The sequence below is a fragment of the Scomber scombrus genome, chromosome 4, assembly GCF_963691925.1.
Source record: "Scomber scombrus chromosome 4, fScoSco1.1, whole genome shotgun sequence".
In the NCBI taxonomy this organism is placed as follows: domain Eukaryota; kingdom Metazoa; phylum Chordata; class Actinopteri; order Scombriformes; family Scombridae; genus Scomber; species Scomber scombrus.
This window is the reverse complement of record NC_084973.1, coordinates 997,106-1,024,375: the sequence shown is the minus strand read 5'-3', so window position 1 is coordinate 1,024,375 and position 27,270 is coordinate 997,106. Positions and strand designations below refer to the sequence as shown.

The following is a 27,270-nucleotide window of genomic DNA, read 5'->3' as shown; positions in this document are numbered from 1 at the left end:
TCTCTGTATTATAGGATTTTTCGGATCTTTCAGAAGCAGATTTCTTTCCTGCACCAGTTTGGTTTTCTTTATTTTTCCACTGCAGTGAATTTGTTATTTCAACATTGTTAATTTCACTGAAGATATTAAAGATTTCACAAATAATATTAAATCAAATCATTATATGCTTTGGTAAGGATGGTAAGATGTCTTTATAAGAGCGAACAATAGGGGGCAGATGAATGATAAATCATTTTCTGGCTATATAATAAATGTAATTAATCAGATGGTCAGTCATGTTAATGATAACTTGCTTATAATCAGTCTTACTCAGCTTTTCACACATAGTTGGCTCTTTCGAATATTCTTAACTGTAATAAGTTTAATAAATATGGGCCAAGACTTGTCTGTCAACTGGCTCACACTCAGGAAGCACTGACACACAATCATTTCCTGGCAATAATGAAACTATTTGAATATCTTTAAGAGCAACATCGTTTAACTGAATTTTTTTTTTAAACTGACTTTAATAAAAAAAAAAAAACACCCACAGTTGGTACCACAACTCAAAAATGCTGCATTTACAGGTTCAGGAAAACAAAGACAGTTTTGTAATACAATTGTGAATTTGGAGCAAAAAAAACAAAACAACCTACTTTTCTCTGAGTCTTTTAACATGGTGTAATGAAGTTATATCAATTATGTCCATAAAGACGATGCAGAGTATAAAATCCCCAAAAACATGAGGGTTCATGTATCCACATCACCAACATCTACCTGCAAGTGAACAGATACAGCCTGTAGAAGTCCAGTCAGCCCGACCCCTCTACCCCCCGAACAATTATAAGGAAGAATGTTTTGGGTATTTTCGGAAGTGTGAACTGACCCTTTTAGTAGCCTTACAATGTGAACTTGTAACTGTTAACATTCATTGGCATAATGGTTGAAAAAAGCAGATACACTGACCTAATAAGCTTATACATGAACCTATCTTATACACTACCATCTGCATTTCACTTGTAAATGCTGTCAATGGAGTGTCTGTGTTTGAAGCACAGAGAGTGGAGTATAGATCCCTGAGATTGAGCTCCTGAAAGGCCGGGAGTCCACATACACAGCAAGCAATCCCCATAATGTACTAATGATACAGTAGCTGCCCTGTTTGTGGGTTTTCGTGTCGTTGCTTGCTGTTAAGTGTGTCGAAGTGGGCAAACATTTTCTAGTATTGACACTAAGCACATGTTCATTCCACTTCCATCCTTTTCAAAACATCATTGACATACAGCAAAATACAAGAATAGCAGAGAGGTCACACTCCTGAAGAATGACCAACTCAACTTTAAAAACCAAATAAATGAATGAATATCAGACTTTTGGCAGCTTTAACTTGTCTGAAATTTTACACCAACACATAAACTCTGATTATCTCAAAACCCAATGAAGTGTTACACATTTGTAAAGGCTGATGCACACAGTTAAAAAAGAAAAGAAAGGGGACATATCATGCTGTTAGTGATTTTCTTATTTAAACACTGTTCTGATGTCAGATGTTGAACATGATCAAAGATGGTCTATATAGAAATGCTCTCTGCATGCCAAAGGTCAGCTCTTCAACCTGCTCTGAACACTTCATTTGTGAAGGTGTGTCATTGAGCTGATGCACACCCATTAACAGCTGTCTGTTCCATAGCTTTATTTTGCTGATGTTGTCGCTAAGGTCTTTCCATGTGTTATTCAGTGTCTACTATTTCAGATTTGGATTTTGGCTCCAGCAGCTCACTGAGCTCCAAGTCATCCCAGCCAGAGATCAGTATCCAGATCCAATCAACCCAACTCATGCCCACAAAGTTTAAGAGAAGACTAAATACCAGCTCTTTCACAAACACCTCTGCACTTGATGGACTTATGGAAAAACTGCCTGTTGGCACCTACGTCCTGTCAGACTCAAACTCAGCTTTATGGCACTTACTCATGTTGTTCTCTGCTCAATAGTTCCCTGCTTGTGTTGTATCAGCTCTCAGATGTACATCTGCTAAATGAAGCTGTAAACTGTAACTTGTAAACATGTACGGATGGATTTGAGAAGCTGACAATTTGAGTGCAGAATGAGAGAAAGCAGTAAAATCCTGCTGTTCCACTTTCTGTCATGGTTTGTTGACGTGGCTGCTGGAGCTGAGGGGCAGTTTTCAAGATGTGGATCACAGGGAGAGACAGGAGCTACAACAGTGTTTTTCAGACAGAGGCTGAACTGAGGGGCTTTAAAAGGACCAGTATGAGTTCAACATATTCCAGTTAAGCCCCAGAATATAAATATAGACCTGGAAGTGTGCGTAATATGTCCCCCTATAAAGACAATAGTTGAGCATTTTGGGAAATACACTTATATACTTCCTTTCAGTGAGAGAGATGAGAATGTGTTTTCAGTATGGAGCTTGAGTCAGGATGTACTAAAGCTAGATTATCAGAAAGACTGGAAGCACTGGGGAACAGCTTGTCTGGAGAAGCACATAACACCGTCTACAACCACTACCTGTTTATCTATGTTTTGTTTTGTATGGTGCAAAGAGACACGACACGTATATCACAGAAACATCAGTACTGATATTCTGTTTGTTGTCCACATTATTACATATATGCAAATGATACAGGTGCACCATGACAGTGACTGTAAAACCACACACATCTTCTTGTAGGTTGGGATCATAGTGTTAGTGAGCTTTGAAGTTGCTATGTGGCTTTTTCACCTCTGGACAGAGTAAGTCCAGCTGTTTCCTCCTGCTTTACGTCTTCATGCTGAGCTAGTCTAACAACGTCCTCAATCCAGCTCCACACTATATACACAATTCATAATTAACACTGATCTTCTCATCTCATTCTCAGAAAGAAAGCCAAGAAGTGTGTTTCTTTAAATGTTGAACTACCGTAATTGTATTAATCTAAAAAAAAACCTAAAAAAACAACATGCATGTTTGCAATTGACATCAGGCAATAAACTGAACATACACAAAGAAAAGAAATTCCATTAGGGAGGCAGAGTGGCGAGGACCAGCTGGAATCATTTACTGAATATCTGAACTACATTTACAACTATGTTATACCTAACAGGATTTAAATTATTATTGCTCTGACTAATTACAAAAGAACTTTTTATATTTGTATGATAAGAAAGCTGCCCTGTAACAAACCCCATCATGGTATTAACTGACAGCTGTTATAACCAATGAAAACATCTGAATTACTGACCTGCCTTCCATGTTTCATTCATTAGTGTGAATGAGAGGAAAAGACAGGACTTTAGAAAGCCAGCACAGACACAGTAAAAACACACACAAACGTCCCTGTTTACAGTGTGTGTGAGGAAGTTATCAGTCCAATATAGTTCAACTTCCAACCGTTCATTCACTTGCACGGCTGTTCTGTGAAACAAGGTCTTGCTGAGAGCAGTGAATCCGAGCTCTACTTCCATTCACCTTGATGTTATCTGCTGATGAGGCACACACTCAGGTACAACAGGCCAAAAAAAGGGCCCAAATTGGTATATACAGTGCTTTCAGGAAGTATTCAGACCCCTTCACATTTTTCACATGTGGTTGTTGTTGCAGCCTCATGCTGAAATAATTTCAATTCATTTTCCTCCTCATCCATCTACACTCAATTCCCCCATAATGACAAAGCGATGTTTCTACACCTTGAATGGAGACCAGCTGTGGAAAATTGGACTGATGGGACATGATTTGGAGAGGAACACACTGGTCTACATAAGGTCTCACAGCTGTCAGTGCATATCAAAGCAAACCCTAAGCCATGAGATTGAAGGAACTACCTGCAGAGACAGGACTGTGTTAAGGCTGCATTGAAGGTTCCTGAGAGCACAGCAGCCTCCATTATTCTTAAATAGAAGAAATTTGGAACAACCAGGGGTCTCATATATGAAAGGATGCACTGGAAGCTATCCAGTAAGACTCAGGTTTGCCAAAGGTGTTTAAACTAAGTAGTAAGTAAAGGCTCTGAATACTTGTCAGTGTGATATTCCGGTTTTATCTATAATCCTGTTTTACTCTTTCTCATTTTGGGACATTGAGTGTAGACTGATCAGGGGAAAATGAATTGGAATGATCTTAATGCGAGGCTGCAACACATCAATGTGAACGAAAGTGAAAACAGTGTCTGAATTCTTTCTGAATACACTGTATGATGACTTCAATGTCCTAAATATTTCCCACATTGGAGCCACATGGAGCAAATATTGGACTTAACCAAAGCTAAAGCATCAGAATGAGCTCAGATGAAATGCTCAGTAGGCAACTGTTTGATAACTAATTAGCATCAAATCTTATTGAAACACATTTCCTTAAGTTTGTTTGGGAGTCTTTCTGCTCTCTTGTGATTTAAAAAAAAATGAAAGGAACACTTCAACATTTTGGAAATTGTGCTTGTTTGACGTTTCATCAACGAATCAGACCAAATGATAAATCCATTTCCTTTTGTCTGGTACAAAGATTCTGTCTGTTTGAAATCACTCTTTTTGTTTTGATCTTTGTGATGTATGATATAACAGCAAATGACAACATGTCCCCAAAATGTTGAAGCGTTCCTTCATGAGAATTGTCCTCAGGTCATGTTATCCTTGGCCAACAAACCATTTATCATCCTGTCACAGCAGACAGGAGAGAGAACCCGTTTGCTAAAAGTGCAAAAAGAGAAATGCGTAAATGGTCAAATGATACCGATCTGAACGTGCAAAATGTTCAGGCCACCGAAGTACACATGTATACCAATTTAGGTGCTTTTGTGTAAATCTCAATAGGTCGTGTACATGTAGTTCAGACAGAAAGGCCACAGGAAGGCCTGAAAAGGTCCAGTGAGATGTGGCTCAGTCTAGTGAAATAATATCTGATATGCTGCTGTCAGTTCCTCCTCCAGCGCCCCCTCCTCCCCCTGTGATTACCCGGGTCTCGTGGATGGAGCTAGTGGCGTGGCCACTGGTGTCATAGTGGCTGCTGGAGGAGACCAGGGCTGAACTGGTGCTGGCAGACGCTGCACTCTGCATGCTGCTCGTCAGGTTGTCCAGAAACATCTGAGGCCGGTAATGCTAAGCAGGAAGAACAAGGAGGACAGGGTTAACATCAAAGACAAGTCCACTGAACAGTCAGAACCCTTTAATATGTATGGAACTGTATGGAACTTTTTGTTGTCAGGCTGCATCACTAATGCATTTTAAAATAATGACCATTGCTCTCTTACACTCTTCACAGTGAATCTAGTTCAACAGCAATGAATTCTGCTGCCTGTTTTGTGAAGTCTGACACAACATTGGTTTAAGTCCTGTTATCACATGCTCTAAAATGTTCTGCTGGATATTCATTTATTCATGCATGCAGCTGGCATGAATTAAAATGTATATATGAATGTAAAGTACAGGGAGAGTTCTGCTCATACATAGATTATAGTGGTTGTATGAAGGTTTTAACCTCTTGTCTTGGTCACCCTGTGAGTGAAATATAGTGTGTACGGGCTGACTTTAATTTCTTTTTCAAATATTTCATAGTTTATTAAATGAATGATGATGTTCATGCAGAAGAGATGAACAACAACTGCTGTGGTCTTTACATTAATCTGATGCCATTCAGTTGAAAGTGATGCAGATATGTTATATGTTTTAAGCTCAGGACTTTTACTTAAAAGTGACTCATGCGATAAACTGACATCAAATGAATGTTGAGGGTTGCATGTCTGAAAGGGGCTGACATCCAGCTCAGTGTTCCAGTTATGAACAGGATTACCAAACTGTACTTGCAGTATGTGCAGGACAAATGCACACACAGCACAGCTGCTTTACACTGAAGAGAACTGTAACAAACATACCTGAGGATCTGCTTGAATTAAGGAAAACAATTCCAGACCTGAAAGTAAGAAATAGAAAGGTGATTATTTAAAGTCCCACAGAGCCGTGATAATGCTAACAGCCACTCTGTGCAGCTGACTCACTCTGCATGTCTGTGGGGATGGTAGCCAGGGTGGATGGGTGGAAGGGGACTGCATAGTCAGCAAGTGTAGAGGTCAGATATGACGGGTCCAGGCCCTGGACGTTTGACATGCGCACAGTGGAGGGTTGGTAGGTCAACACTCTGAGAGAACACAGAAAACATTTCACAAATGTCAGTGGACAGACACACACTGTGAGTATGAACGTTTTTTATGCATAAATCTGGGATTCATCAATATTTGCTTACCTGAATTTGTTCTTACTCTGTGAACAAATTTAAAACTTCCTAAGACCATGCGTACGCACAACTGATGGCAGGGCTGCAGTGCTCTACCCCTTAATGCAGCGTCTTTAATGATGCTAAGTTAAAATGCCTTATTAAAAAATGTCATTTGTAAAATTATTCACTTTTCCTTATGGGTTTACCTTACCTCTGAAGAAAATCACACACACACACACACACACACACACACACACACACACACACACACACACACACACACACACACACACACACACACACACACACACACACACACACACACACACACACACACACACACACACACACTTCCAGTGTTTCATTAATGGTTTTTTTGCATCATCAGTGCCTACAAATTATATTCTTAGCCTAATTAATTCACCTTTGCGAGCAGCAAACCTATTTTCATTTAAATAAAATTTGGTTCTGATTGAATTGTACTCAATAATTACAAAAGGCACAAGACATTACAAAAATCACCATAACAATTATGAAATAAGTGACCACTGGGTGTCGGTTCTTGGTGATGTCATCACTTTCTCCCTCATTCACTGAACTAATACCTCTTAATGAAAACTGTCCATTAATTGCTGCCAGTCTCTCATCCTGGGCTGAGATCTGGTGTTCCTTGCCCTCTTTCTGGTTCCTTATTTTTTCTGGTCTGTGATTTGTGTTTTGGCATTAACTTTAGTCAAGTAGAACCTCAGGAGACACAGTATTCACCACCTCAGATATTGCAGCCCATGCTTGTTGTTGTTTTTTAACATCGTCACTCCAGAGTACACGCTACAGAAAAACCGTGGAGCCTTTTCTGATTTCCACCTCCATAATTATTTCAATTTATCTGTTTTTAAATTCTTCAGATTTCTATCTTTTGGATCATCTCTTATAACTCAACTTCTTTCAACTTCTCTGTTCAGCACGGTGCTCTCTTCATGATACACCAAATGGATGTCCTTATATAGAGAAATAGAGGCGTGGCAGTATGCTGATTGTACATAGCGGACACGCACATGTCAGTTTAGAATGATTCCGATTTACTAACATACGCACAGTGGTGAGAACAAAATTACGCATGTGTCATGAATCCGGCGGTGAGAGTAAGAACATTACTGCACACCTATTAGTGAATGAGGCCCAGGGTTGGTACACACAGGCTTTCAGGGATCTTTTGACTTAATTTTTTCCCCCGGACAAGTCATTAGCTGTTCACCATTTACCTTTTCATAGGAACCCTTTTGCGGTTGCTTCCTAGGATTTAAGGTAAAACAAGGTGGAAACAGCTGAGAAAACCGCAAATTGTTCTCCTGCTGAACAAGATTATATTTCATCCACTAACCATTGCTGCTCTTTTAAATGAAATGGAAACGCTTACAGGCAATAATAAGGCATACTGCAGTCTGTATAACCACAGTGGGGGTCGGACGTATAAATGTTCAGAAATGGTTTGTATTTTATTTTAACACCTTATGGGCTTCAGAAAATTGTTATTAACATTATAAAAACTCAAACAGTCCATCAGACCATTGCATTGACACAGAGAGGATTTTTATTTTTTATTGATCTTTATTGCACTCTTGCCTTGATGACAACATCCAGTCTCATAATATGAGTAAACGGGTCATTTTATTATTCTAAATATGAAAAGAACATCAAATCAAGATGACAATGACAGGATTCATCGGGCTCAAATAGTGAAAGAGTGATTCAGGGAGCATGAGACATCATTTTCACACATGGATTGGCCACCACAGAGTCCAGACCTTAACCCCATTGAGAATCTTTGTGATGTGCTGGAGAAGGCTTTGCACAGTGGTCTGACTCTCCCATCATCAATACAAGATCTTGGTGAAAAATGAATGCAACAAAGGACGGAAATAAATCTTGTGACATTGCAGAAGCTTATGGAAACAATACCACAGCGAATGCGTGCCGTAATCAAAGCTAAAGGCGGTCCAACAAAATATTAGAGTGTGTGACCTTTTTTTTGGTGGCAACTTTTTTTTTGGCCAGGTAGTGTATGTGATGCTCTCCTGACTTTACTGGTCATACAGGACACCTTGACTAAAGTGTTAAAGATTTCAATATTCCCATTGACAAATTATTCTAAACTGTTAAATCCCTTTCATCACTCACCACAGCAAAGGATCTGTCTGCACTGTCCCTGCATCCTGCACCTGCCTCTGACTCACTCTCATGAACCTAGATGTCAGGAGAGGAGGTGGAGTGATCATTATTTAGTGAGCAGTATCTATTCTTTCACATTTTATAATCAGAACAAATTAAACTGAATGTAAATACTGAATCTAAATACAACTGACTGTAAAGTAAAAGGAAATTTACCCAAAGTCCTCAGCAGCAGGCCAAAGATTGCTCCTCAAAAAGTAGAATATTTGTCATTTTATGAGCCAGTTTATAAATGATACTGATTACTACCAGTGATGACTTACTTCCTCTTCTTTATGTCCATGTTGTCTGGGGGAGCAAACATCAAACCAAGAGACTGTCAGCCAAAAACAGACCAGTCCTCTCTACAGTAACAACTAAATGAAAACTAACCACGTTCCTCACTTTTTGCTTACATAGCATTAACGCTTCTTAACAGTTATCTAACTGAACAGTCTGTGTAGAGACACACAAAAACATAAAGGCGACAAAATACTAATATATATTTTCAGTAAGTTAACAATGTCCCTAACATTTAGTTGTGACAGTGAATGACCCACCTTAAGCTTCCCGGTGTCTCTGCATCAACAGAGCGTCAGCAGCACTTTGTGTGTGTGTGTGTGTGTGTGTGTGTGTGTGTGCGTGCGTGCGTGCGTGCGTGCGAGCGATATGCGGGAAGCTGCCGGTAGCAGTGAAACATGGAGCAGAGTTTCATTGATTTGGGTTTTCACTCGATAATGAAGAGGAATTCAATAATGAAGCACTGACACAGTTGATGTACTGATTTTTGACAGTGGGGGGTCCAAACTAATTTTAAAAAGATAGTTCAGTATTATTTTTTGACAGCGTGAGAAATAGCAGTGTGGTGTGAGTGCGTGTGAAAACTGTCATTCACCCTCTGATTGTGTGACAGTTGACAGCTCTATAATAATAACGTTGCTGCTGTGTGCTTTTAAACAGCACACCGGCTTTTCAAATTCAGAGGTTTGAGGCTGAGCTGCAGGGTTGAGTGGAGGTGTGTGGGGAAGTTTATTTGTGCTGTTGAACTTAACCGCTGTTAAACAATCAGAAAATAACACTTTGTTGATCTGATTCACCAGCTTTCTTACTGTCAGCGTTCCCTCTTTTAATTCACTTTCTAGCTCGCTCGACCACTTTTATACAGAACAGCGAGGAGGAATAAAGTAGTAATATTCCTGCTGTGAACAGACTCTGAGAGGAGAGGAGAACAGCGCGATGACAGCAAACTATAGCAGAAGCTAACTTTAACTGCTCCTCTCAGTGACTCAGTCATTTAGATACAGTAATGGTCTGCTTACTTCCAACACTATTTTAACAATTTATTGATATTTGGAAATTGACTCACATATCTATATATGTCCTTTTGGCAGTCCAATTGCTGGAAATCCGTTTTAGCAACGGAGAATTTTAATTCCTGGGCTCTGTCTATGGTTTTACACTCACCCTTTAGCATGCATCTCCTCACTCTTGGAAATGTAAGCACAGCGCTTCTTCAGTGGAGGGTCTGAGTCCTCCTCTTCCTCGTCATCAGAGGATGAGCTTTCCAGGGTCAAATCAATGACATCAGCCTTCTTAGTGGAGCTGGGTTCAGTAGAATGTGGAACCACTGAAGACTGACGCAAAGGAGCTGGGGCTGAAAACAAGGTTCAAGTACAAGTTTGGTGTTATAGTAACGTTTTTATTAGTCATCGAATCCAATGAAGAGACCCAAACCAGTTAACACACTGTCTGACTTCCCCTGTCTGGGACTCTAACCCCATGCGCACTGGTTCCTTTTGAAGATGTAAATCTTTTAAAAAATGCTTATTCCCCTTTTTGCTGGGGACCCCCTGTAGCCCCCGTAAGGACCCCTGGGGGTTCCCTGATCCTACTTTGAGAACCACTGATATAGTGAGTTCTACTGAGTCAAAATAAACTAGTGTTTCATAGTTTTAGTTTAATATTTCAGACTTTCATACACACAATAGTTGTTAGTAGAACAATTCAAACCATGCCCAGCCGTCAAGAAGATATACTCACTCTCTATTTTTGGGATTGACTGAGAGGGGACCTTGACGGACTCTTTCTTTGGTCTCATTGGACACCAAGTTCCATCCTCCTGGAACTTGATTTCATCCACATCTGAGCAGTCATTCAGGATCTCCAAAAATAAACTGAACAAGAAAAAAAATCTCATGAGATTGATTGTAAACTAAATATCCTCTTTATGACTCCAGCACTCATATACAAGTTATTTTTTGGTGACGTGGCCTCATGAAGTGAACTGACCCGTCAATGATAAGACTCTCGTATGCAGCCTTCTTGTCACAAACAGGACAGATCCAGGTAGGTTTCTTCTCATTCATCTGCAGGTAGAGGGCGGCGTCGAAACACTGCAGGTGAGAGCAGGTCACCGCCCGGCATGGAACCGTCAGTCGCATCTTACCCAGCTGGAGGTCAACATAAATGAATCAAGAAAATATTTGGTTTCTTGCATGAGCACAAAATGAAATTCACTCAGTTCAATAAGAAAACTGTGTGGTTGTATTTCAGTGATGGAATTGACAGAATAATGATATTTGAGGTATGGTCAGTACTCTCCAGTGTTTAGGCCTCTTAAATATGAAGGTACATGCATTTGAAATGTGCAGACTTTGGTGACCTTCAGTAGTTATGTCAAAAAACAGACTGTGGCAGGTGGGGTCAGGGTTCATTACAGTCTGCCACAGTCTCTTTTTTGACATAACTACTGCACCAGATCCATAAATATGACACATAAGATTATAAACTGTCTAATTCCTCTACAAATCATCATTCTACACAGGTGTTTCATTTACCGGGCACATGAGTGACACTCGAAGACTCGTTGTAGCAATCTCACTGTCTGGATCTGCTGTCAGCTTCTCTTTAACTGGAACACAGAGGACAGGAAAAATGAATTCCATAAAAGTCAGCACACCAAAACTGAATGGAAACAGAGATGTTACTGTTCAAGCTCCAACCCCAACCAATGGGGTGCAGACAGCAGCAGAATCTCTTTCACTGCTTTCATCACATCATACCCAGAATGAAACATTTTGTTCTCTAGCATTGTTATTTATTTTTGTTTAAATGGATTAAATTGAGTTGTTCAGTAGATAAGCTCTGAATCTCCTCCTCTGAGGGGTTATCTAGACCTGATGTGAAAATGCCTTGAGATAACTTTTGTAGTGATTTGGCGCTATATAAATAAAGACTGATTCATTCATTCATTCATTCACTGTCATTTTAAGGTGTACTGGTCTGTAATAACAATAATAATAATAATAACTTTATTTGTATAGCACCTTTCATCCAATAAATGCAGCTCAAAGTGCTTTACAATAACAACATTTACATAAAGGGAGCATAAAACAATGTTAAAAAAACAACAACAAAAAACAAAGAGGAAATAAATAAATATAATATATACATACTGAATATATTAAATTCCAAGTGAAGTTTACTGTTTCCGTTCAGTTCTAAAACTGTACAATATCCTTCATTACACATCTTTGTCGAAAGTGTTTCGTCTCCAAATTTGAGGGACCATTGCAATAACTGTGTGTTTATCTATATATTCTGTATATATAAGATTATCGCTATCGGAATATTTTTACTCCCTAATATCGGTATCGGCATCGGACCCAAAAAAGTGTGACAAATGAAAGCTTGCTGCTGTGTGACTCGCAGTAAGAAGTGTGCTGTATAGTTACTTAAAGCTCTGGAATGGTCTGGGTTTCTGATGCCCTTCATCCTCAGCCTCTGTAGGAGCAGCGGTGATGTTAGCTGCCTCACCAGGTACACAGACATGGAATAAGTCTGCAAAACATCACCATCAATTCACTGTTATTGTTCCCCATCAAGATGACCACATCAAACACACTAGAGAGGAAAAACAAGGAACAAATGGAAAAAGAGTTTAAGTGATATTCCTTTGCTTACCTTTCCAATTTCAGGAGCCCATGTCACTGAAATTTGATTGGGCACTGCAGAGGAGAGGCGGACCAGTGAGGTAATGTTTAGAGGTCTTCCTGGTCTCTTCTGTTCCACGCCATTTTTTGGGGGGGGTGCATAACCCTGCACAAAGAAAAATAATGCTTTTGCAGTAGTTGCATTTTTACAGAACTTTTGTGGAGAAAAACGACTTAAAAAAGACAAACCAACAATAAACAAGTGGATTGATATAGTTTATAATATATGCATGATGGAGAGGATTACATTCAAACTATGGAACCAAGATGATATTTTTGAAAAACATTGATCATTATGGCTCACCTATGTGTCAACTATAAGACTTGATTTTGTATAATTAGTATATCAATAGTAAGGTCATACCCTTCAATTTTAAATTATTTTCCCTTTTTCCAAATCTTTATGTTTTTTGGTTTAGACGTATGTGCCCATGTAAAAGCAAAGTGTGGAGTACAAAGAAGCATGCTGTATAAGTAGGAGTGGGTATGGTGTGCATACATGAATATGAGTATGTTTATTTGTGTGTACTATGTATCTATGTATGTATACTGTATTTATATGTTTTGTGCTCAGTTGGCGCATTTACGTTGTTTTATACTGAAAGAAAAATGAATAAAAACAAACACTTACTGGTAAAGGAAAAAGTTTCCCGTTGACCTTTATACACAGACTGTTTGGGTAATTGTCTTCTTGAGGACAACTTGTCTCTGACAAGCAAAACCTGACAACACAAAGACACATTTAAGAGCCAGACAATGACATGGATTTGTTCACTGATATAAAAAGCATAACTGTAAATTAGTCAGTAGTTACACAAGTTCACCAAAACAGTGATGATGCATCTGAACTGTTCTCAATCTGTTTTTAATACACCTGTGATGGCAAGATATGTTTCCACATTTATGAGGGATGAATGAATGATTTCAGAAGATTTGATTATTAAGGGCCGAGCCGAAAGGCAAGAGGGCGAGGACTCCAGAGAGGAGTCCTGCCCTTGCCTGGAGGCAAGGTCCCTATTGTTCTTGTGTCGTTTTTTTTTTTTATTATTCTACCGCCTCTTTGAGCCTTAATTTGACCCCCTAAACCTGCTCCAAAACTCACCAGTCTGAAACGCTACTGACTTGGTGATTGGTAGATAGGTGGTGGGTGGTGCATCAAGCCAAAACACAAAATGACAACATAAACATTACTTGTGGGCTGCCACTTAGCTTTTCCAATGTGAATATTCTGGCTGGACTACTACTGTGAGTGATATCAGTGTTTGAAACTAACATGATTGCTTAATGTCTGGTGACTTTGTTGTTGTTGTTGCAGTTGTGTGTGTGTGTGTAATGTATCTACTTATTGCAGTGTGCGATAAATGCCCGGGTCTGAATGCGTCTAAATGCACCTGACGGAAACCTTTCAGCTTCGCCACGGCCCGACGTGCGCAAGGGCGCGAGGTCCCGCCCAACGCTGCTTGCAGCTTTAATTAACTTTGTGTTTGTTCAAACTTGGTTTAATTCAGATTCTCAGCTGCTGACAATCCATCAGTTACAGCCAGAAAATGAAAAATTCTCACCGCAGTTGAATTTGAACCATGTAGTCTCTTCTTCCACCTGGTAGAAAGTCCCTGTAATCAGACAAAATGAAACACACTTTATCTTCGACATCAAACAGGCATGCTATTCTCAGTGCACGTAGAATATGTGAGCTTTGAACTGTCCTACCTGGATATACACACTTCTCTAACTTGCTGTGGGGTCAAGGCAAAGATAAAATATTTTTCTTGGTGATATCTCTGTGCAGTGCTTGCTCCTGAAAACACAAAGAATGACTATCAGTTACAAAGTATATGAAGGTAGACTAACAACTCTCAGTATAATGGCGCTTTTCCACTACACAGTTCCAGCACGACTCGCCTCGACTCGGTACGGTTCCAGAACAGACCTTTTTCCATTACAAAAAAGTACCTACTCAACGTGGGCGGGGTCGTCATAGCACGGCTCCGCGAAACTGCCGTGACTTCGTTTTATACGCGACACAAAACACATAAACATGGAGGACATTGAGGCGATGGTGTACTTGCTGCTGTATGTGGCTTTCTGTCTCACACAAAGCAAGAAAATGGAGCCGTATAGCTGTAACTATGGTTGTAACGCTGCTGCCGGTATTTAAATATGCTGGGTTTGATTCTTGTGTGGGACGGCTCATGACTCTTCCATGACAACTACCAATCAGCGGCCAGCAGTGTGTCGACGTCACATTTTAGTACCGGCTTGGAACGTCACCAGAGCAGGTACTAAAAAAGTACCAGGTACCAGGTACTATCCCTAGTGGAAACGCAAAAAGAACCGAGGCAAGTCGAGGCGAGTCGTGCTGGAACGGTGTGGTGGGAAAACGCCATAAGGCAACCCACAGCCAAGATCATAGATTCCCCTTTTTTCTTTTTAGGAACTGTTAATACAATTCTACTTTTTACACCATACATACTTAACAGGTTTCTTTTAGACACATTCAGTTTCCTCCTCTCCCTGACAGTTAGATCTATGGTTTTATTATTGTGATTTATGATTTCCACCTCCTTTATTATGACACCATAAATACTAACTGCAGTCAACTCTCAATGAATGACTAGAACAAGAGGTAAGTTGTCAACTACTGAGAGCTGCCACTAAATGCTTGGTCACTTTTTATCAGGTATTGTAACAGTATTGTATTGTTGCAGCAGTATTAAAACTCAGATTTAAACCAGAAAAAAGAAAACCTGCACCGACCGAGGCTTGAAGGCTTGATTAGGACGTCCAGCACGTCATAGAAGGGCAGAGGCTTCATCTGCACATCAGGGTGGACAGGGGGGATGAGGGGAGTTGGTTGCTGGAGATTCATGCTGATTCTGGTTGTCACTCGTCTGCTTCACCAGATAACAGTATCAAAGTGTGTTTTACAGGACTGACTCCTGCTAAAAGAGAGGTGGGTGTACAGCACCCTCTCTCTCAGCATAGAGCGACAGTGATTTTACAGTGTCTGAATGAGGGACAGGTGTCTGTGATCCTGGAGTAATGCTGGTGATTGTGATTTGCTGGACTGCAGCCCGTCTTCAGCAGCTCTCAGGAGAAGCTCATGTTCATGAACACTTCTGCTGTGCCCAGAAAAGCCCAGAAACACTTGAAGCTCCGACAGTCTCAAACTCGACACCGTGCTCTGAAATACAGTGGAAGAAATAGGTACACTGAGACATGAAGTATACTAAACACTCTATAGAAAAAGTGCACTGTATTTCAATGAGGACTGCAGGTCTTTTTTCTACCATAATCTCTGTCCTGGTCAAACTGATCACTATAAGCACATGATTATTATCACCAAATGTGTTCTTTTTCGTTATTTATCGTTTATTACCATCTAACTGACATTTGTATATTTATTACATGAATAGAAAGTAATGAAACTGATTTGTATTGACTATTTGAAACTACAGTACAGCTGTTTCAAACACTTTTTTGTCGTCAGCTTTGAGGATACTTTTTTTTTTTTTATTGAGAGAAAATGATGTTATTCCCTCCATGATTTCAGTGTGCAGGCAGCACCCGCCTCTGTAACCATCCAGAAACAGACAGGTTACCATGAGGCAAAAAGCCTGCTGCAGCCACTAAGTGATTCAAGCTACTAATGATTCTGTCCCAACTCTCTGATCCATATAATCGGATGATCACTGTAACTATGATCATTATAAACTGTTTCAACTGTATTACACTTGTTTATATTTTAAAGTTATTACATTTTTACTATATTTTTTTACTACTATTGTTTGTTTTATTGTTTGTGTTAGGGATTCACCGATACCATTTTAAAAAAAAACAAGTACGAGTACGGGTATTTCCATTTGTGTACTTGCCGATTACCGAGTACCGATACCGATATTTCTACCACAAAAATAACTATTAGGTTACAGATGCACTGAATTGGAAGACAGGATTTATTTTCTTCTCTGCTTGTTACAACAAACGATAATAAATTAAATAAATATAAATAACCATCATTTCTTGTGTCAACAACAAGACTCCACATTGGCACTGTCTTCACATTTGACAAAATATCAATGAAATTTGACAAATTAAACAATGAAACGTATTACACAGTTAACAGTCAACTTAATATCTCAATAAAACTGTTGCACAGTCTCCACATTTGAATCAAACAAAATATAAATTGAACTATTTAGCACATGCTCCAGCTTTCAAATAAACAAAATATGAATGAAAGTACTGCAGAGTCTCAACGTTTCAATCAAACAAAATATCAAACTATTTCAGTCTCCATACAATGGTGTGGTCTCTGAACTAAAAATGTTTTAGGAAAGTGAGAGGCAGGTTCTTTTTGATTAACAGAATCATCTCTGCATGATCAGCTGTCACAATATGTGACACTGAGCTGAACAGCCTTTCGCTGTCAACTCTACTGCATGGTGTTGAAAGGTATCTGCACGCCATTTTAGCCAGGGTAGGGAACCGCACATTGTTAACCACCCAGTATTGCAGTGGTTTGTCTTCACAAGAAATTGTGGTCTCTCCCAGATATGTCTGTAATTGTGCAGTACAACCTACTGCAGCTCTGCCCAGTGATGTTGATGCTTGCTCATCTGCAATTTCAGCAAATATACTGTCTAGACGTAGCCTGGCTAACACCAGACCCTACCTCAATCTCATGTGAGATTGAGGTAGGGTCTGGGGAAGAGCTGTTCATTTCCTCGTATTTGAGGTGGGATCAACGAATGTCGATCAAATGCTTCTGTACGCTACTGGACAAACGTACAGCCAATCATATCAACGATAGACAATGACGTATTCAGAGCCTGTAGGGAGCAGCGTTAACACATCCTTTTTATGAAAGGAAAATCATGTAGAGCAAGTTTCTGTTTTATTTTCAAAGTGAACTTGCCTTCCAATTTATTTAGCACACAATCTACTGCTGCTTCGAACGGGCCACCATGCTGGATGTAAACAGAGTGATTGGTTCCCTATCTCAGGTGAAGATTTTGTCTTGGTGGCCATGCTAACTTTCAGAGCAAAGTAGAATCTTGCTGGAATGAGAGCATGGGGGATACCCAGGCTAGTCTAGACTGCTATTGGTCTGGTTTTCTTGCAGGTGGTTCATGCAGGTCATGATCCTCCTGCTTGTCCTCATCTCCAGGCAACCTCAGCAGCTCAAGCGTCAGCATTTCTTTGGAACTTGAAGCGGTGGAGGTGCTGGAGAAAAAACAAGTTTTGTACCTATGACAGAGAGGGGGGAACATTAGCTGACAATAGGCATGCTTGCTATTTTGGCTATAAAACTAAAATGATCAAATGATTGATTAAATGAAAGTAAAATACTCAAATTAACTTTTTAGCATGAAATAATGGCATCCTGGTTAGTTTTCATCTCTCTCTCTCCCTCCTTCACTTGCTCTCTCATACAAACAGTCACACACAGAGAGACACAGTCACACACAGATACACAGTAACACAGAGAGACACAGTCACACACAGAGACACAGTCACACACAGAGACACAGTCACACAGACAGTCACACACAGAGACACAGCACACAGAGACAGTCACACAGAGACACAGTCACACACAGAAACAGTCACACAGAGACACAGTCACACAGAGACACAGTCACACAGAGACAGTCACACAGAGACACAGTCACACACAGACACAGTCACACAGTCACACAGACAGTCACACACAGACAGTCACACACAGAGACAGTCACACAAAGAGACAGTCACACAGTGAAGACAGTCACACACAGAGACAGTCACACAGAGAGACAGTCACACAGTGAAGACAGTCACACACAGAGACAGTCACACACAGAGACAGTCACACAGAGACACAGTCACACAGTGAAGACAGTCACACACAGAGACAGTCACACAGAGAGACAGTCACACAGTGAAGACAGTCACACAGAGACACAGTCACACAGAGACACAGTCACACACAGAGACACACAGTCACACAGAGACACCCAGTCACACACACACACACACACACACACACACACACACAATCACATAGAGACACAAAGTCACACACTCACCTGGGATTGAGTAGCGTTGCGATGCTGTAGAGTGGGTTTTCCTCCACATTAGAAAAAAGCTTCCTGCCAGCTGCAGCTAAGATTTCCTTCATGGTTTTGATCCCATGGTCCTCATCAGTTTCCTTGGTTAGAAATCTGTGCAGCACAGTGACCACTGGAATGACGTCTGCGGCCATGGCATCTGAAGAGCTAACTTTTCGTGTTAACTCCTCGAACTGACCCAGAACAGTTAGCGTCTTCTCAAGCAGTGTCCACTGGTGAGCCGTGAGAATATCAGGGGGTCCATAGTCTTCACATGTTTTATCAAATTACTGGTATTAAAAGACGTATTTTCCTTTCCTCCCCTCGACACCTTAGCAGCACATAGCTTGCAGTTTGCTTTGCTTCTGTCGTCGTCCCTTATCTTGAGATAGGTCCACACTGCTGACATGACGCTTGCTTTCCTATGCAGCCAGTTCAACTTTCTCCTAACCTGATTCAGGTTCACTCGACATTTCCCCCTAGCCGCCCTCTGATCGCGGTCTTCAGTTTCATGCAATGTAAGGCCTAATGCAATAAAGTGGTATCTGTGAATTTTTGCGAGTACGAGTATATGACCGCAGTATCGGCCCGATATACGATGCCAGTATCGGTATCGGTGCATCCCTAGTTTATGTACTTAATTATTATTTATTCTTCTTTATTCTGTCTATTGATGCTCTTCTATTTATACTGTCCACCTGCTGCTGCAATAATATACATTTCTCCACATGCCTTATCTAATAAGGAATATCATACCTTATTTTATCTTATTTAATTTAATGAAATTTCAGTGACACACAATAGGACACCATTGATGTGTATCAATCCTCTACACATTTTTAGGTAAGCTGCCACCACAGTAATGGTAACTTGTTTACTTCCATCTAAAACCTGGATTACCAAATCCACGCTATTTTTCAGCAATTTAGAGTCACTACTTCAGCTAACATGCATGTTTACCAGAGCAAAAGCCCCAGCAAGGATGGCTGGTTAGAAACCCAGGACCTTCTTGCTGTGAAACAACAGTACAACAGCACCACTATCACAGCCAATGTATTGTTGTTTGAAGTCAGTTGGAGATATGTTGTTATTATTCTTATATGTGTAATTTACAGGTTACGTATTACAAACTATAACCCACAAAACATGATCAAAAACTGTCCAAATAGTTCATCTCTGATTGTTTCTGTCATTGTGGATATTATTCATCTAAGCTGTTTATAACTGATAATCATATAGTTATTTATAATATAAATAATAATCATTTTAAGCATTATTGTACAAACAAATAAGAAAGACCCAACAATAATCAACAGTTGGCATTTCTGTGGAACTCTAACATTAAAACACTGATCAAGAAAACACATACACACACACACACACACACACACACATTTAATTACACCGTATGTTATGTTACACACACACTAAATTCTTCAGGATATCTTTAAGCACACACATACATACATCTGACTTACAAACATTTGCAGAAAAGAAATGTCTTCAACTCTAACATCAGAAAAATCTGAAAAAATGAAAGAACCTCACCGACCTTTTAATATCTGCTCCATGCTGGACTTTTCTCATGCACAGATCCTTCTTCCTGACACTTCCTCAACATACGTGGGCTTTATGCATCTAAAAATACTGAGGACAATTTCAAGAATTATTAGATAAAAATATGGAGAACATGACAAAGCACATGATGGTGAACGTGTCTGAAATAAACTCCCTGAGCTCAGGTAATAAAACTTTAATAACTGATTCTGAGGAACTGTATGCAATAATATAACGTTGAGAGAAATGCAGTGTTGATCTAATGAGAGTCTGGAAACATGACTGAAGCAACAGGTTCTTTTTTCTTTCTCAGTAATTAACTGTGAATGCTGTTGAGCAATACACAACATGTTAGCTGTAAAACAAATACATGATTTTGACAGAACAGAGCTTATAAACAGCATGCTTTAAAAAAAAAAAGAAAAACATTTCCGACTTGTGGTAAATTCATGATTTTAGTTTCGACTGAAACATCAGTTGAGCAACAATAATAAAAGACCTGCAGCACCTGCAGGCTGTCATCATTACACATATAATACAGGTCATGTGTCATAATTGTTTTGTACAGACTATGCAAAATATCTTGTCTCAATTCAGCAATCACAAAAGTCCATTTTACATTGTTAAATAAAATGCAACAAAAAGTGCAAAAGCCTCAATATAGTTTTGGTTTTTTTTTATTTGAGTGCATTTGACATAAAGATGTGCAAATAATGTTGCTGGTTCATAGTTTCAGGAGATTCCTCTAAAGGACTCACCTGCTGCCAGAGGTAAGACTGATATCAGCTGATATGAAGGCATTCCTCACATTGTTATAATATCTACTGACACATTTCTCAGTATTTGATTTGTGCATATTTTCACTAAAGGTGATAAACAACTATTTACCTCATTACCCTTGTTCCCCGTTATTAGTGTGAGGGTGTGAGTTAGTGTCAAGATCATTGAGCGAGAAGATGTAAAATCATTATTATTATTAACCTGAAAGCTCCACCTCGACTTACTGATACTAGGGCCATTTCCACTGCAGGAACTTTGGGGTAATTTTACAGAGTTGTGACCGTTGGCATGTCTCCATAGCAGGAACCATCCCTGAAGGACAATCTTCTGGAACTTTTACAGGGTCAATATGTGTCCCTGCCTTGGGGTATGTACTCCATGCGTTGACTCTGTGCTGATTGGTCTTACTCAAAGTGGGATGTGATGTCAACAGAAAGAGCCAAAATGAGCACCTATAAACTGTTGGAGACTGATTACATCACCTCCAGAGTCTGGTGGGTTCTATCAAGGTCCTACTCTTCAATGGAGACACAACAGTTGAGAGGACCAAGTGAGAGGACGTTAAGTTCCCGCTTCCTAAATTTTACGCGGAACTTCCTTAATGGAAATGGTAAAGGCTACATAAATTTCCAGAACTTGAACGTGAACCAGAATTTCATGTGTACCTCAGCTCAGCCTGGGTGGGTGTAGAAATGACCTTTGACATCCTTATGTCAAGGTGGAGGGAGGGAACATTTACTACCTGCTGAATATTGCACAACTGTTTTTGGAAAGAGAACAATTTCTCCAACAGCAGCTAGGAGGAAGTCAGTGACCCCACTGCAAACTATCCTCAGCCTATCCAGCCAACACACTGCCAGTACACGGCTGGTGGAAACAGTGCAAGGAGGGCACAGAGCAGATATATGAGCACCCATTCCCTTTATACAGGACATCTTCATTAACAGCTAATACAGACGAAAACACAACTGGAAACATTAAAAAAGGCACATGTTTAATGAAAGTCTAAATCTTTCAGACGTTTGAATGAGGAACAAAGATTGCCAGTGCAGCATAAAATACTATTTGAACAAATCAAAACTCTGCTTTTTTTAAAAGAACTTTTTAAACCTTGACGTGTTTTTTGTGTGTAAACTAGGGCTGGGTATTGTACTTGATACCTTTCGATAAGTAGTATGGAAGCGTCTCCCGTCAAACAGTACCTGCAATCAATCCTTTTTAGACCCAGAGCTATTGACCAGACTATTTGGATGGATTTGCTCACAGCCAATCAATGCATTCTTTAATGAATCAATATTAATAATTTGAAGACTTTCAAAATGCATTTTTTTGTAAAAATCTAATAATTTAGATGTGGAGGCATTTTATGCAATATAACCCTTCTATTCACATGATGGGTACGGAATGAAGAACTCAGTTGGTATCAGTTTCACTTTAAGTGTACTTGGATTGGTACTGGTATCATAATCTTTTAAACAATACCGAGCCCTAATCAGATCCTCTCATCCACAACCAACTCAAATGGTCATCCTTCCATTACTCCGCGCTTTCACAAAACAGGAAGTTGGTGGAGGTTAGATCCACTTTTGTTGTTCTGGGATTCAGCCTTGTATAATATGTGCTCCTCAAAGTTTTCTAGTGGTTTTTCATTTGTTAAACACTACAGTCTATCCTGGCTTTGTTGAGTTTCTCTTGGACTTGACTTGAATAGGTCATTATTTCTTATTTTCCTACTGTCTGGGTGTCCATATATGTTCTGGGTGTCTCAAAGACAACTCTCCACAGAAACCTGTTTTAGTTTGGAGGCTGGTCTTTTTTTTTGGAAGTCCCCATACATTTACGTCAAGATGGAGAGTTCTCACAGAAAGAACACAGCCAGAAAATAATCAGGTTCAATTATTTACATGATGTAATATTTCTTTTAAACTTCCCCTCTGCAACCTATTGAAATTCATTCAGTTTGGGCCTGTTTATATAAATCATTTTGATTCTGTTTGGACTTTAAAACTAATTATAATCACAATATGAAGCTCCATTTAAGTGAAGCTACTGTTACTGTTGTGTTAGTGATTTCATTTTCTCACCAGTACATGCAACAACACAACAGCTGCTTGTGTTTTCAGTGTTATTATAGGTCTGAAAAGAGGCTAACTGTGAGCTATGTTTCATTAAATGAGTCTTCCGCTGCTGTTTTAGAGAAGCTGAATCATATCCTGGAGGTTTCTGTCTGTAACTCAAAGCCAAACAGTTATCAATACAATAATCACCACCTGATGATATGATTAGCAGCAGATAATCCATTCAGTTTACATTGTGGATAAAAATCCCCAGGAGTTTGTTTAAGGTGTTTAAACAAAGACTGATTGATGAAAAGCATGTATGAGACAAGCAGCTGGAAGAACAGATAGCAACCAGGACCTCTGCTCATAGCAGTCCTACCAACTGTTATTCCTCAAGTACACAACAACACAATGTCATGGTAACAGCTTTAAATACTTCAATGAACAGACAATGACAGCGTAACTAAGGCAGTTATGACAAAAATATATACCCGTAAGATTTCAGCTAGCTAGTTACTTGCAAAGACCTAATCAGAGACTTATAAGCGACTTGCTAATGATAAACTGTTAGCATTAAAGCTAACTATCGACTGTGCAAACGGTTTGTTCAGACATGCACATTCCTGTCTGCTAGTGAACGCATTTATTAGCCCATCATCTATGGCCATTGTGCAACGACCACTGTAAACGTTACAAGTTCTGGTTACACGTTGTAACGCTGACAGTAGTGAGTCACAATCAGTGTTTTTCTTTTCGCTTACCAGAAACTCCTCACGCTACGCCATCTTGTTGTTCCGGTCGTCCCGCCCAGCGTGACTACTTCCAGGTGACGCCACAGCGGGGGGGAGGGAGGGAGGGGGGGGGGGTTAGGAGGCGGGACCTCTATGGGCGGGACAGATGAATGCTTTGTACAGAACGGGGTTATTATAGTTTTGAAATTTCCATTCGTTTTTATTTGTATTTAGTTTTTCAGTTTGCTTTTTTATTTCAGTTTAGTTTTAGTTAGTCAACAAGTGATTAAGTAGTTTTAGTTTAGTTTTTATTTTGAAGAACTGACTAGTTTTAGTTTAGTTTTCATTTAGTTATAGTCTTAGTTTGAGTGTTTCAGATTTTAGGAGGAAAGCCTTGATTAGTAGAAGCTGTAAAGGATGAAATAATGCTGACACTGTGTTTGTGTTCTCTCTACTGGTACTAGCCCGTTATCTCAACAAGTCAAAACTGAACACAATACAGTCACAATGAAAAGAAAACTAAAACTACGCTGATTTTATCTCCTATTCACTTTCGTTTTAGTTAGCTTTGCTTTGTTCATTGTAGTTTTTATTTTGTTTTTTGTTTTTTACAAAACTCTGTTATTTTTATTTCAGTTTACTAAATTATTTTTTCACTGCTAGTTTTAGTTTTAGTCTTAATTTTAGTTGACTATAATAACCCTAGTACAGAGTAATGCTTTTGCTATAAATCCACAATTTTGGCTCAAGCTTCTATTAGCAGAGTATTGCCTGCATATAGGTAACTATAAATAAGCATTCACATAGCCTACTATATTATTAACTGACGTGACCAATGACATGGCGGTCATCTCAACAGACTAAACAGCCGTCAAAAGGCTGCACGCAATTGACAAAACCCTGTCTATGAAGTGCAGACTGCTGGCTACTTTTCTTGGTTCCAGGAGTGGAGAAGAGGGAGCACTGGTGGTGTGGGCCTGACCGATGTCAACTGGATAGAGGGCTCTAGAGCAAGGACTGGGAGTACGACAGTGAGCAATCTTGGACTGATTATTTTAAGACTGTTAAACTTGCCTTTCTTTTAAAGACCTTCCCCTAATTTAGAGAAATTTGCTACCATAAGTTTTATCCTTTGTACATATCTTGGTACAATAAATATTTATTGTTGCAGCCTCTGTATTGTGGTTTATCAAGTACTGCTCACCCTCGTATCAAAGAACACAAGTTACCTTATTGGTGGTTTGTTTCTTATATAATTATAACAACTTTATTACAGCCACCTCTTTTCTACAAACAGAACAGGTATCTGGCAGGATGTGTAGGGGAGCAGGCAGGGCTCAGGGTCACCAAAGACAGAGTTGGCAGAAGGTAAGACAATAATAAAACTCGCCCCCCCCCCCTCATAGTCAAGCAGGAGGCTGGTAGCCAAGGTGGAGCACTTCAGGAGGCTGGCAACGAGGGCGGAACCTCTTTGAAGACCAGCAGCAGAGGCAGAATCCGAGATGGGAACCCCCTGGTGACCAGCGACGGAAGCGAAGACCTGGGACGGGACCCCTCTCGATGCCGGCGATGGAGGCGAAGGCGGGACCCCTCTGGAGGCTGGGCAGGAGGCCGAACGGCAGACACAGGAGTCTGAGCGGGACACCTCTGGTGGCCGGCAACGGAGGCAGAACCTGAGGCCGGACCCCTCCGGTGGCCGACGACGGAGGCAGAACCTGAGGCCGGACCCTTCCGGTGGCCGACGACGGAGGCAGAACCTGAGGCCGGACCCCTCCGGTGGCCGGCGACGGAGACAGAACCTGAGACAGAACCTCTCCAGAGGCGGTCAGCAGAGACGGAGACAGAACCTCTCCGTTGGGAGAGACGGGACCTCTCCGGAGGCCGTCAGCGAAGGCAGAGGGCGAGACAGGACCTCTCCAGAGGCCGACGGCGAAGGCCGGACCCCTCCTGTGGCCGGTAAAGGAGGCAGAGACGGAGGTGGGACCCTCCGGATGAAGGCGAGCAGGGGGTAGCTGCACGCCAGCAGGAACAGGAGCAGGAGGTATGGCGCACTTATTGCAGCCGTTAGCTGTTGTAACTGCATAGCAAATGCAGTTATTGCTAGTGCTTGGGCATCAAAAGACTGTGTTGTTTGAGCATGAATGGCATTTAAGGTGATGTGTCTCAAGGATGCCCTCAAATCTGTCTAGGCAGCTCACTGGTGTGAGGTTGTGCCAGATCGTACTGTAACGGGTGTGGAAGTGGTAGGACCCAATAGCAGCACCGAACCAGGGAGCAGTTTTAAATGATCTTTATTATATATAGCAAGGTAACAGAACAGGTATCTGGCAGGATATGTAGGGGAACAGGCAGGGCTCAGGGTCACCAAATACACAGAGTTGGCAGCAGGTAAGACAATGCCAGTAGCACTCACGGACATGAAGCGTTGACCAAGCTGGAGTTTCTGGGCTCTCCTGACAGGATCGAAGCCGGAGGATGCCACACAGCCACAGGCAAACAGAAACAGGCGATACTCAAAGTCAGGAACAGAAGGCTGGTGCGTTTAACGGGGAGAGAGGGGGGGGTGACATGGGCCGGGACTCGAACCGGGGTCCACAGGTGTTTGTTTTTTTTGAAGACGTTGTGCCGCCCCCCCATGAGTCATGGCAAAATGCCGCCCTGGGCGCTTGCCCAATTCGCCCATATCAGGGACCGCTACTGCACGTGCACATCAAGTGTCCGTCCGGTCCACATGAGGCAAATTATGTCAATCGAAAATCACTGCACAGCATTAATGTACAGGTAAGTCCCACTGCCTACTTTGAAATAAATTGCGCCAAGGGTTCTGTTTAAGCTACTCATTATATTAGTAATTGAAACACTCATAGGCCTAATGGCGCTTTTCCACTACACAGTTTCAGCACGACTCGGCTCGACTCGGTACGGTTCCAGAACAGACCTTTTCCATTACAAAAAAGTACCTACTCAACGTGGGTGGAGTCGTCATAGCACGGCTTCGCGAAACTGCCGTGACTTCGTTTTATACGCGACACAAAACACATAACCAATGGAGGACATTGAGGCAGTGGTGTACTTGCTGCTGTTTGTGGCTTTCTGTCTCACACAAAGCAAGAAAATTGAGCCGTATGGCTGTAACTATGGTTGTAACGCTGCTGCCGGTATTTAAAAATGCCGGGTTTGATTCTTGTGTGGGACGGCTCATGACGCTTCCAGCGACAACTACCAATCAGCGGCCAGCAGTGTGTCGACATCACATTTTAGTACCGGCTTGGCTCGCTTGGAACCTCACCAGAGCAGGTACTAAAAAAGTATCAGGTACCAGGTACTTTCCCTAGTGGAAACGCAAAAAGAACCGAAGGGAGTCGAGGCGAGTCGTGCTGGAACGGTGTAGTGGAAAAGCGCCATAAGTAAGACATTAAAGGGCCTGAGTCACAATTTGAAAGTTTTCATTAAATTTCATTTTGTAGTTGATTTCAAGCTGCCCATATCCCTGAGACATTTTCTTTTATCACTGTATCATTCCAGTCTAATTACCTATATTTTTCATGTTTTCTCAGATGATTTGTGATGCAGACTGCATAGTCACAAGCGTGAACGCAAAGTGGCCCAGCTCTGTGCACAACTCTAGGATATTTTGGGCCTCCTCCATTTCCCAGCACCTTTCA

General features: G+C 40.7%; 1 protein-coding gene across 2 annotated transcripts; it reads right to left on the bottom strand.

The window, feature by feature from the left end:
* Positions 1-506: 506 nt before the first annotated feature.
* Positions 507-23,678, bottom strand: pias2 (protein inhibitor of activated STAT, 2). Of its 2 annotated transcripts, XM_062417434.1 has the most exons (15): positions 23,636-23,678; positions 20,030-20,124; positions 15,143-15,569; positions 14,096-14,183; positions 13,948-13,998; positions 13,017-13,107; positions 12,357-12,491; positions 12,128-12,233; positions 11,231-11,304; positions 10,683-10,843; positions 10,434-10,567; positions 9,858-10,047; positions 5,968-6,107; positions 5,845-5,882; positions 507-5,071 (listed from the first exon to the last, which is right to left on the bottom strand). In XM_062417434.1, exons 3-15 carry the CDS (start codon positions 15,252-15,254, stop codon positions 4,853-4,855), a joined length of 1,539 nt encoding a protein of 512 aa, XP_062273418.1. In that variant the 5' UTR covers positions 15,255-15,569; positions 20,030-20,124; positions 23,636-23,678; the 3' UTR covers positions 507-4,852. The 2 variants fall into 2 exon arrangements, with proteins under 2 accessions (XP_062273418.1, XP_062273419.1); XM_062417435.1 differs by lacking the exons at positions 507-5,071; positions 5,845-5,882; positions 5,968-6,107 and adding an exon at positions 7,025-8,071.
* Positions 23,679-27,270: the final 3,592 nt, after the last annotated feature.